At 39.6% G+C, this 12,334-nt stretch overlaps 1 protein-coding gene across 1 annotated transcript; it reads right to left on the bottom strand.

Annotated features, from left to right (window-relative positions):
- Window positions 1-7,643: 7,643 nt before the first annotated feature.
- On the bottom strand, window positions 7,644-8,802 carry LOC145460711 (uncharacterized). Its single transcript, XM_081445593.1, has one exon. It carries the CDS (start codon window positions 8,584-8,586, stop codon window positions 7,864-7,866), a length of 723 nt encoding a protein of 240 aa, XP_081301719.1. The 5' UTR covers window positions 8,587-8,802; the 3' UTR covers window positions 7,644-7,863.
- Window positions 8,803-12,334: the final 3,532 nt, after the last annotated feature.

Genomic DNA, 12,334 nt, shown 5'->3' with positions numbered 1-12,334 from the left:
TTGGAAAGGAAATTAAACAAACTTGAGATGGTTTAGAACGTCTTTCATTTTAAGATAACTCACAAAAGCTCAGTAATTAAGAAATGGTAAGCGTGCAGTGTGCAACTATCCAGTTATGGATGCACGCGGGAGGTTGCTTAGCACGAGCGAAGCATAAGAGTCGCACGAGGCGATAGTGACTATAGCTTCTTGAGTGCTCAGCAAACCTCCCAAGTGCATCCATGACTCGATAGTTGCACACTACACGCTTACCATTTCATTTATAACATTGAGGTTTTTGTGTATAGATTTAATCTCGTCTGGCTTACATGAAGTCAAATGCGCGATAATCCCCACGGAAATGTTCATTCAAAAATCAAACAAAGCGACACACCAAACTTTTTCTTGGATCGCTGCGAGTTAATAGTTTCTCGGGCAAACAAACAATTTCAAACTGCTCAGTTAACCTAAACATCAAGCTGACAACAAACGAAAATTGCAGTCGGTAAAAGCGTTTCTCAGAAATTAGTTAAGCTTATATTTGGATCAGTTTTCCGAAGAATTGAAAACAAACTGCACATGGTTGAAGCTTTTGGTGACTGAACTCTCTGTCCTGCACAGCCTCTTCGGCAAAAGAAAAGAAAAAAGAGCGAGAGTGGAGAAGAAAATGAACAAACACCCGTGGCTTTGAGCTGTTTGAGATGCGCTTATTCAATAGTAGCTTTGTGGGTTACGTTTTCCTGAACTTGAATAACTTTTAACAATGATCTCTGTTACTTTCGTTATTTAGTTAAATAAGCTCAAGTGAAAAGAAGACTGAGGCCTAAAGGAAAATATTAGAAATTTAAGCTTATATTTGTGCACGGTGCAGTCTTTCCTTCGAGCGGTTGTTTCTTGAAGAGTTCAATTGACGATCGAGCGACGAGCGTTCGAGCAAAACCAAAACCCGGGCCGACTGAAATAATTCATCAGAGGCTACCAATATATGATAAAACTTCCTTTATTAAAGCTCAGAAAAACTATTACCTTTGTAACGTTTTTGGAACAGAATAATTTCGTATGTAAGGCCTTACAAACAGAGATTTGTTAAAGCTCTCATGTTCAAGTTTTGTTGGCCGAAAGCATTTAAATGACTTTCGATGCCAGATTAGTTTTACAAAGAAAGCTTGTGCTGAATTTTATTGTCGTCAAGTTGCTAGAAAATTCTCTCTAAAATTCCCGCAGTGCATTACTAACCTCGAAAGGTTGATTCAGACCAGTCTGTTGTTTTTTGGTCCGTTTCCGAGTGCTGAGTGCCTTTAATCTGTTAATTTGTTCAACCAGCTGATTCAACTCCTGCTCGCTCAAATTCGCGAATCTCTCAGATGGAGGCCCCGCAAAGAACTTAAGCTCGAAATTTGGTAGTTCACAGGAATAATACGTATTCCTCAAATCCGGAAGAATTATTAGATTTTTCCATATTTTAGGAGAAGAAAGATAGGAATTATGTTTTGCAAAGTGTCAACGTCGATGAAAATAATTGCCGAGAAAAAGTACAATTAAACAAACTGACGTGCGCGTGCAACCCACGGGCAAATGGATCAAGCGTATTAGCCAACCAGAACGCTCGCTTCCCTGAGGCTGTCATAAGAAGACAATCTAAGCAGTTCAGATTGTAATCGACATTAATGTGGTTTTATTATTATTCTTGCGCAAAGCTGGCATTGTCTTGATTGACATGCTATTGTTCAGCAATTCATATTTAATCTAAACGTCTGGCCTAAAGACTCTGTATACAATTTGCACCGCATCTTCTTCGGCGTTTTGCACTTTCAAAGGTAAGGCGAATTCTCATTTTGGATTGTACAAACTAATACCAATAGTTGATATTATCATTTTGCCCTTTTGTCTTGAGAAAGGCTCTACCTACGACAACAAAATTGACAGTAGTAACCATTTGCACAATTAATCTCAGCCAAGAAAGGCCCTCTCTTGTTAAATCAAAACAAAATCGGCTAAGATGTACAACCAGCGGATAGCTAAATCGTTATGCATTCCATTCCTGTCCCGTCATTCATAAACCAGCCACAGGACACGACAGAAAGGCGAGAATAAGTTTTAAAGTTCTTAAAGCTTAACAAATTCGGCATTGCTGAAAATATGTGGTAGCCGATTCAGAATCGTAAGGTAACGATAGTGTTGGGCATATCTTATAAAAAGTTCGTATTCCACTCGTATCGATCTCTGTGAGTGTACCGGCGAATTATCGGCGCAACCTGAAAGAATAATGGCAAAGATGAGGGCTGCGTCGGGCCAAAATGTCCTTACACCCGGAGCTTAGACTGCTTCCTGTAGCATAAAGAGTCTAGGAATATTTCTTTCCCTGTCTCCCCTCCCACCCCTCGGATGAGATGAGTGTACATCTACATCTAAATCTACATCTACATCTACATTTACACTTAGTTAAGTCGGTAAAAAAGTGAGATATCACACCAACTGCGAAAGCTCTAGCCAGCTGGGCACGGACATTAATTTGCTATGTAAATTTGCTTTGAAACACCAAGTTTAAACCCGAGCTAATCAAGCGGAAATGTGCGCATTTGTTTATATAAATTTCAAAATCTGTTCTCAACATTTGGTATTGATGGAAATGATCTCTTTCGAAAATATATTTAAGACAGTGCACAACAGTTTTTAATACAGTGTAAATAAAATAACTCGGCATAAAGTTTTTGTTACTCAAAATTCTGGTGGATTCCTTCTTAACACTTCCCATGTTCATTAATAAAATGTTGGCTGCCAAAACAATGCTTATTTAGACAGCATTGTGTAACGAACCTCCCGAAATCTCCTGAACAAAAGATAATCTGCAATGATTTGAAAGGCTACACAAATTTTCGCCATTAGCAACCTTCAGCAGAATTCTCTTGATGCACAAAAATATTTTTATCATCTGCGGAAATCATCGGAAGGCTTTGAATGAGCTTAGCCCATGTTTCGTAAAAACTGCGGAAATTTTCGTTAAAACTATAATCCATAACAATCGCTCTCCTTTCCAGCGTTTGCGCATGCATCATTAAAAATTGATTAACCAGGCGAACGTCTGCCGCGAATTATTCGTAACTGTTGCAAATTCAAAGAATAACAAACTGCAGCCGTCTAGCAATATTAGCAGTTACATCAAAGAGAAGGCATTTAAGACGTTTGTCAGCGACCGATACTTTGCCAAATTTCAAAAAATCGAACAAACCGCTCTGTAGCTACATTTGTAATAACCATCAGAGATAAAACATGTAATTAAAATTTGTATTAGATGTGCGAGGTTAGGAGAAGAAAATCAGGGAATTTCCTTTTAAGAGGAAAACCAGATTTTTTATTAGACAACTGGCTGTGTGACATCTTATAATTATTGGACGCCTTATAAGTAGCTATCATTAACACATCGTAATAAATCGGATCCGATTTACGTAACTTAATAGGTATGAGGGCTGGAGACAGTTCTCATTTCCCTCTTGTTGTTATACGGAATATTGGAAACATTTTTTTTTTTTTCAAATGTAGGTAAATAGTCTTTGTCGTGGAGTAAAATATTTGTGGGGTTGTAATGCAATGGAAATTAGAACGGTTCTGCCGATATGACTACAAGTTATTCTTGTTTGAGTAGTTCAAAATTTGTCGTCTGACAACGTTCGTCTTTATCATGTAACAACATATATTGACCAAAAAATTTATTTATTTTAGCCACTTATAGTATAATCAGTGCATGATAAAGAAACGCACAAAGAACTATCAATATGTAAGGTTTCTAGTCAGTGAAGAAGGTGACAACAATTCCTTTTTAGTTTTCAGTTCAAAGGATTTACAGGTAACTCATATTTTATATAACTTGAGGAGTATAGCTAAACTTTCTTTGAAACAACTAATCCACCACCGTGAGTGCTTAGTTAAACCAGTTTTTTTTTCTTTTTTTTGCGTCCTAAGGGTTTAAATATTCCTTATTGTTCGGGGAAGAAGGCAAGTCTGATAGAAGAATTACCATCAAACGACATGTTGTGTATTTAAGTGGACGTTGGAACCTCGGGGTGTATTTTAAGGGAACGTATAGCTATAGATTATTAGAGAAAGAGTTGTAGATTATTAGGGAAAGAGTTGTTCGAAATTATTTATTTGGTGCCCGGATTTGGAGTCAGCCTGCAGGCATTAAAACCTGATATGACGAAAATAACTTCTTGCAGAAATGTTATTAGCAACGAACATACGGCTAGTGCTGTTTTGTCGCCTTTTGAGAGAAAGGAAAAAAATTATACGGTTTAGTTCAAAACGTGATTTTATTGTATTTACAAATTTTCAACACAAAAAATTATATTGCTTCCAAAATCCCAGCCTCGGGTTTATTATTAAGACATTCCTAGAATTTCGCAAATTTCACCCTCGATATTCTTGTGAAATATATTCTTATAAGAAAAAGAAAGAGTGAATATGTCAGTTGGGACAACGTGTTAAATACAAAATAGCGTTTTAAATACAAATATAACACGCAGTCTGCAGGCTTTAGAGAAAAGACGGAGAGATACTATTTTGCAGCGATAGCAGCGTTTGCTATTATGGGAGGTGTGAAACGAAAGGCTCTGGCCAAGGAATTTGATGTTGATGCTGCCATAACAACTATGTTTTGTTTCGTTGGCCGGTTCCATATGATTTTCAAAGTTTTCTGCGGTAGATCTAAAGACTAAATTTACTCTAGTTTTCGTTTTCCAACTTTTTCCATTTCCCCTTTTTTAAATATTCATGGCCTTGCAATTTTATAAAAATTTCCAAAATGACAGATGTGAGTCAATGCATTTTTAACGCATAGCTTTATTTCCATTTCTTCACATGACAATATTTTTGGAATACAGTATTGAACACAATGAAAACAAGAGTTGCGTAGTATTTAAGCATAATGTTTTGCATAGGGCATCTCCGAGTGTGTCATTAAAGATTGATCGACGAAACTAACTTTTGTTACGACCAAATTAATCATGTAGGTTGCAAAATTCAAAGAAAAAAAAAATAAGCAAATCGCCGCCGGCAGCCCTCGCAATTAGCAATTTCATCAAAGAAAAACCATTAGAGATTCGTATAAGAAGTGAGGGGGTGTGGCGCTAGGAGATAGGAGAGAAATACTAAGAAGGAAAACAATCATGACGCGCGTATTACGTTGACAGACAACGGTTTGTTGGAGATCTCATTTGTTATTGGATGCCTGAAGAAATTAAGAGTAATGTATTGTGATAAAGCGGAATTACTTGTACGTATGCGGACTGGAAGCGGTTCTTTTTCTCACTGGTCGCCGCGTTTTCGTATCTTCAAAGGTAGGTAGGTCGTCATTGTAGCGGCAAGTACCAGCATAGCATTTAGTCGTATGAGGTTGTAACGGGGGAACTTAAAGTGCAACTAACCCCCAATTTTTTTGTCGCTTATAGAAATCTCTTTCGTAACACAGTTACGAAATTCGAATGTAAAATATAAATCCATTATTTACAAGTCGTCGTCTTTGGCGTCGGCGTCGTCATTGCTAAAGCTTCCTTAAGCGACGAAGACGGTGGCGTCCAAGGGACGACTCTTGGTAAAAACGGATTTATATTTTACCTTCCAATTTGGTAGTTATTTAAATCTGTTCAGTACACCGATCGGTCTAATAATCTGCTCAAGCTGAATATGTAACGCCAACGGTTAATTCCTAAAAGGAAATAAGATATTAGCCGCAGAACTTGGTCATTAATCACGAAATGACTGGACCCAAGAGACAAACAAAAGCGAGTTTTGTTTCCCCGAGACCCTCAATTTTTCCCAGGGTAAAGCCGAAGGGAATATTGAAGGTAAAGTTTTGTTCACATGGTTTAATTTGACCATCCAACGTGAGTCGTGTTCCTCCAATAGGAAAACGTGTTTGACGTGGGAGATATTACAATGCAAGTTGTTGTGTCGCAGCGGCGGCTGCAAAAATTTTAGGACGCACGTGCAGAGACACCTTCGTATCGATGTAATCATAGAGGAATTTTCAATTGAGAGTCCTAATAATGAAACCAAGACTATTCAGCCAATCTCAAACTGTACTAGCAAAATATTCCGTACGATACTTTGTGCCCTATCTTTGGAACAAATTAGACCATAGTGATAGAGAGAACTTATAATGTTGATTTTTTGTGTGTCTCGATACAGTTTTTTTCTGGACCATACCAAGCATTTTCAATCAGCTTTTTAACAGTCTTACCTTAATTGGAACTAGACAAGGATCCCCCATCCCAATAAGGTTTTTTCAAAGTTTTGAAAAGGCGATTTGCTTTAAGGGGCTAAAACTTTCAGTAGCTTTTCCTTCATTCTCTGTGGAAATTTTGATATGCCAATTATGTGTCCAACACTTTTGACGTTTTCGTGACAACAATCAAATTTCAAATTTCACATTATAACATAGCCTTAGCGAAGCGCGCGTTCTGATTGGCTAATACGCTCGATCCATTCGCCCGTGGGTTACACATGCACTCGCGTCAGTTTGTTTATTTGGACTTTTTCTCGGCATTTTTCCGATCGATGTCGACACTTTATAAAACATAATTTCTATTGTTATTCTCCTAAAATATGGAAAAATATCATGATTCTTCCGGAGATGAGGAATATTATTCCTGTGAGCCGCCCATTTTCGAGCTCAAGTTTTTTTTGCTGGGCCTCCATTTGCAAACTTAAGCGAGCAGGAGTTGAATCAGCTGGTTGAACAGAGGCATCGGCGACCGACCAAAATAACAACAAACTGGTCTGTATATCAATCTTTCGAGGTTGGTAATGCATTTCGGGAATTTGAGAGATAATTTTCTTGCGATTTGACGACAATAAAATTCAGTATAAGCTCTCATTGTAAAACTTTTCTTGCATCGAAAGCAATTTAAATGCTTTCGGCGAACAAAACTTGAACTTGAGAGTTTAACAAATCTCTGTTTGTGAAGTCTTACATACGAAGTCTACCTGATCCAAAAACCTCAAAGGTAATAGTTTTTTTCTGAACTTTAATAAAGGAAGTTCTGCAGTACCTCCTTTAATAAAGGAGGTGCTGCATTCATACTGCGTTCGGTTCGTACATACGACCTCGGTAAAGATTTTCCCATACAGACCTCCAGCTCGGTTAATAAGAGCTAAATGATTGTTAATCAGTTTATAATCAGTTTATATAATCAGTTTTTACATTTCCAAGTTGACAAGTAGGAGATTATGTGTATCTTTATTTAGGGAGGCGCGGTAGTCTCATGGTTAGTGCGCTCGTCTCCGGATCGAGCGGTCCGGGTTCGAGCCCTGGCCGGGGACATTGTGTTGTGTTCTTGGGCAAGACACTTTACTCTCACAGTGCCTCTCTCCACCCAGGTGTATAAATGGGTACCGGCGAACTTAATGCTGGGGGTAACCCTGCGATGGACTAGCATCCCATGCAGGGGGGAGTAGTCGCTTCATGCTACAGAAACCGGGATAAGCTCCGGCCTGATGGGCCACTTGGCTCGCATGCAGACTTTACCTTATTTACATTATGGCATATGCCTACACTATTGGTAAAAGGTAATTACCCTATATATATATATATATATATATATATATATAACTCGCACAATGGAGAATGGGCTTCCGTTTGCAACGCTTTATTCAAGACCCTTGTTTCGGCATTTGCCTTCCTCAGGGGTCTTCACATGCAATTGTTACAGAGTCTTAATTGGTTAATTGTGTGACGTAGTACGATGCGTGTTGCTTAATTAGATGTTGGGTAGAATGCTTTGTAAACAATCAGTATTGCTAATAGGTTAAGAGTTTTACAACCTTTATAACGTATGTTTTAAACAATTTATGTACCCAAAACTTTATAAAGGCCTTTGTGTAAAAACTTTACCCAGTTCTTTTGTTAAGTCCATTCGGCTGAATGGAGTTTAATGTTCTTTGCCAGAAAATCTCTCTTTCTCGAAGGACTTCTTTCTTTTTGTCAGTCTCTAAATGATCTTTTTTGATTTGCTCTATGATAGTAATGGTAACATTATTGTCAAAGTCGTGAGTTCGTGTGTTATGTAAAAAGTGTTCAGTGAGTTCGCAGCTGCTCACTCCCTTTTTGATATGGTTTCTGTGATTGTTTAACCGTAGGCTAAATGCTGTTTCACTTTTGCCAATGTATTGAAGTTTGCAAATGTTGCACTCGATTATGTAAATGATCCATGACGAATGGCAGTCCACTGCATGAAATATGGTAAAAGTCTTCTTGTTGTTGGGACTGGTGAAAGTTGTGGTCTGGTTGATCTTATTGTACCAACTACACTTCGTTCTTTCACATGCTCTACACCCCTTTGGTATCCGATTTTGAGGTGTTTCACTTACAAATCTTGAACGCACAAGTCTGTCTCGTAGACTTTTCGGTCGTCGGTAGGTGACTAAAGGTGGTTTGCTGAATATGAGCGATAGTCTTTCTTTTGATTGAAGAAAGTTCATATTTCGTTTAGCAATTTCTGCAATGAATGCGGTGTGGGGGTTAAATGTGGTGACCAGAGGAATTCGGTCTGTTGGTTCACGTTCTTTGGTCTGCAAGCATTCCTCTTGAGTCAATTTAAGCACTTTCTGCATTTCGTGGAGAACTTTACGTTGTGCATAACCACACGCTACAAAGAAATCCGCATATTCTATGATTCGTTTCTTCAATGTATCTGTTGAAGAGGATATTCGCCTCAACCTCAAGGCTTGACTGTATGGGATGCTCCGTTTCAGATGAGGTGGATGTCCCAATGTCCAATGAAGGTATGGATGTGTGTCAGTTGGTTTCTGATAAACATCTGTACTGATGTTGCCTTGATCGTCCTTTAGGACGGTAGTGTCAAGGAAATTCACTGAATGTGCGTAGATCTCATGTGTAAACTTGATTGAGGGTACTGAAGATATATATATATATATATATATATATATATATATATATATATGTCTGGATTTATGAAAACGGTGTTAAAGACTGAATCAGGTGTTTTTTGATTTTTTTTTTTTTTTTTTTTTTCATTTCTTTGTTTTTGTTTTCTGCTTTCGCTATGACAGCAGCTTGTAAATCTTACCTAGCATGAAATGTAGGAACTCCTTGCGGCATGTTTCATTTATTTAGGTATTTTTTTCATTATTTATCGACCCTCCCCCCCCCCCCCTTTTTCAATTTGCGTTAAGTTTAGCCCAGGCTACACTCGTCTGAATTCAGTTCGCGCGGTGACTCTGACAAGGAGCGACCGATTAGCGTTCTGTATTTGCTGTCTAAAGGAAGTCTGCCCGAGGACATCATTAAGTCCAATAAAGGCCCAAGTCTAACGATTTGGTAGTAAGCGTCGTCCATTATCGTACGTGAGGCGGGCCCGAGGAGATGTGTAAACTGTGCGGGTCACATTTAGTCCCCTAACAGTAGGCCGTTTGCCCTGTGGCGATAATGTTGTGCTTGCCTTAGACAGCAAAACTCTTTAGCCACATCGATTCAGGGCTTAGACGTGCAATGGACTAGACATCTCTAGCTGCTGTTGGCGTCATTTGCTCTGAACTTTGATGTAGCTAAAGACTTAGAAAAAAATCTGTTGAAATCTGGATGTGCCATTCCGCGCTCGACAAAATTGAAGTACATCCGGGACATTGCTATTTGCGAGCAAAACATGGCCACGAGCAGAGAGAAGAACATGAGTTCAAGCGCTGATCGTGAGTAGAATTTCCTTGTTTTATCAATTTTAGGCGTTGTCGGCTTAGCTAAGTATCAGAACTGTCTGTGATTCGCTAGCGCGGAAGAAATTTATTTGCGTGGCTTCCGGGCGATAATTGACGGAACGACAACATGTTGAGTGTTCGCTTACTGCTAACTATGGCCTAGTTTGTCTGAAGTTCAATCGATTCTCGATGTAGGAAGCTCTTGTTCAGTCCATTTAGGACGATGCAGGCCTTTAGAAAGCGATAGATTAGCTCTCCGCCGCGCTTTTGATATCTGTACGTTCGTGTTGATTTAGACTCCAATTTCATGTTAAAAGCACTCTTAATTAAATTGTACAATTCATGATTCAACGAAAAGACGGTGAATTTAGTCTTCCTGGCTTCAAAAGGCATACAGGAGAGTTATTTGCTGTTATTTGAGCTACGATAAGCCTCGTGGAAAGCTAGCTCTAGGACAGAATTGTAGCAAGTTAGATTATCAGTGACAAGTCAAATTCTATGGCTATGTTTTTGCGAATCCGGTCAGATATTGAGATGAAATGTCACGTAACGGCTACTTTTTGGCTGAAATATAGAGGTAAATAACCGATTCCACTGCTTACCATGCTCTTGTTAGCGTGACTGGCTAATTTAACCCACAGTAAAGACATAGTGAGGTCATTTAGGTGAAATCGCAGAGGTTAAGCCTGTCTAAATTAGTGCCGCGGCGAACCAAATGATCAATTTAAGCTCTAATTTAGTTTTGTTTGGCTCCTTCGACTCATTTTGCAGCGACTTTAAAGGCTTGTATAGGCATGGTATGGACTCTATTAAGAGTAGACGAGGTAGATAGCACTCTCGGTGCGACATGGCCATATTTATGTACATTTTCTAACCGTTTTTTCAAAAACATGCCCCGCTATTTTGGTGCAAAGTCTTTAACACGGTTTTCATAAATTCAGACATATATATATATAAATCTTCACAAACACCAGCCACACATAAACGATCTTCATGAACTCATATATACTATCACAAATGAAGACAAACTGCACAATTTAGTTGCACACCCATATTTCGACTGCCTACAACAGTCTTCCTCAGGGTGAATGAGCTGTTACAACCGCACGCGTCATTCTACTTTTAAAAGTAACAACCTTGACAAACGCGCGCGCGTAACTAATCTACCGCGCGCGCCAACACAAGTACGCGATAAGTTACGTGCGTCTTGAACGCCTGTTCTGAGCAAAGAAAAAATCATTGTCATTAAGCCCACAAGGGCGCAAAGTGCTCAGCTTATAGGCCCATTGGCCTTCTTTGTCCCTCAGTTCTTCCTCTCCATTCACTCGATCTATCAATTGAATCCTGACATCCCTCAAGCCATCATGTCCGTCCCCACAAAAGTGCTTCTACAAGAAGTCATCCTTCTCTTGCTCTGTTCCATTCAATCTCCCATGTCGTTTCATTCTGGCCTTATGATTATTGGACCTTAAGCGAAACTTCGTTACAGTAGATGCAACATACTGTAGCGTACAGTTCCTGCAAGTTAGCAAGTAGACTACGTTGCTCGAGTTACAATTGAGGCTATAATTACTGGAATATCTCCTTCCTGTATGTGAGCTCAGGAAGTGGTCACTTTCATCGATATAATCGCAGACTACACATCTTCTTGACCCACACCGAGAAGTCCCCCGTTGTATATTCTCTCTGCATCCTCTGCTTACTTTTGCTCGAACCAGATAGTCTGCCAAACTCTTCGGTTTCCTAAACGCCACCATTGGCACCTGCCCTATCGCTCTCTTACACCTTTCCGAAGACTCCAAAACTGGATGAAGGTCCCGCAGTAACTTGTTTATATTCGGCAACCCAGGATGATGGATTACCACAAAGTGAGTTCTTCCATTTCTCAAGTGTCCTTTACCTCTAAACGCCTCCACCCTCGTCAAGCGACGCACCCTCCCAATTTGGTTTTCCACAAAGCGTCTATTATAACTTCTAGCAGTCAAAAAAATTACTCAAGTCCCTCACCCGATTTTCAAAAAACTCCGACTTCGAACAGATTTTTCTCAACCTCAACGCCTGAGCGTATGGTATGCTCATCTTACAACCTCTAGGATGACACGAGCTGTGATGTAGGTATTGGTGACTATCTGTTGGTTTCACAAACACGTCTGTCTCTAATTTACCCGACTCGTTCACCACCCTAACATCCTCCGCCTTCCGAAGGGAATAGGTTGGTGATCCAAAGATAAAATGAGGCAGTTAGTTGTAATTATTTCCCTGCTCATCCTATTCAATTACTATTATATATATATATATATATATATATATATCTAACCGAATTCGCAAAAACATGCCCGCAGTGACTCAAAGACAGTCTCAGCGGCCAGAAGTCCTCTGACCACCCCCCCCCCCCGGCTAGGAGATTGGCCAATCAGGCATGCACTTGGTATGGACCACTGCAGCAGAGTGCCATGTCGACACAGAAGCCTCAAACAAGGTCAAACAACTGAGTAAAATACCCAGAAACACAGTCAACATCAAGCTTATTTAACACTGAAAATCCAAATTCTAGCTAGCTCGAGGTGTCAGTAAAAGACACCCTCCCCTCCCCCCTGCTTTTGACAGCTGGTCCCCAGCAAGCACCCAGCAGATAGGCCAGGCATTG

The sequence above is a fragment of the Orbicella franksi genome, chromosome 11 (assembly GCF_964199315.1).
Source record: "Orbicella franksi chromosome 11, jaOrbFran1.1, whole genome shotgun sequence".
Classification (NCBI taxonomy): Eukaryota; Metazoa; Cnidaria; class Anthozoa; order Scleractinia; family Merulinidae; genus Orbicella; species Orbicella franksi.
Note: the sequence above shows the minus strand (reverse complement) of the source record. Positions and strands in the feature narration are given on the sequence as shown.

Coding starts and splice junctions, on each gene's coding strand:
- LOC145460711 (XM_081445593.1), bottom strand. CDS start 8,586: ATGCAGAAAGTGCTTAAATTGACTCAAGAGGAATGCTTGCAGACCAAA.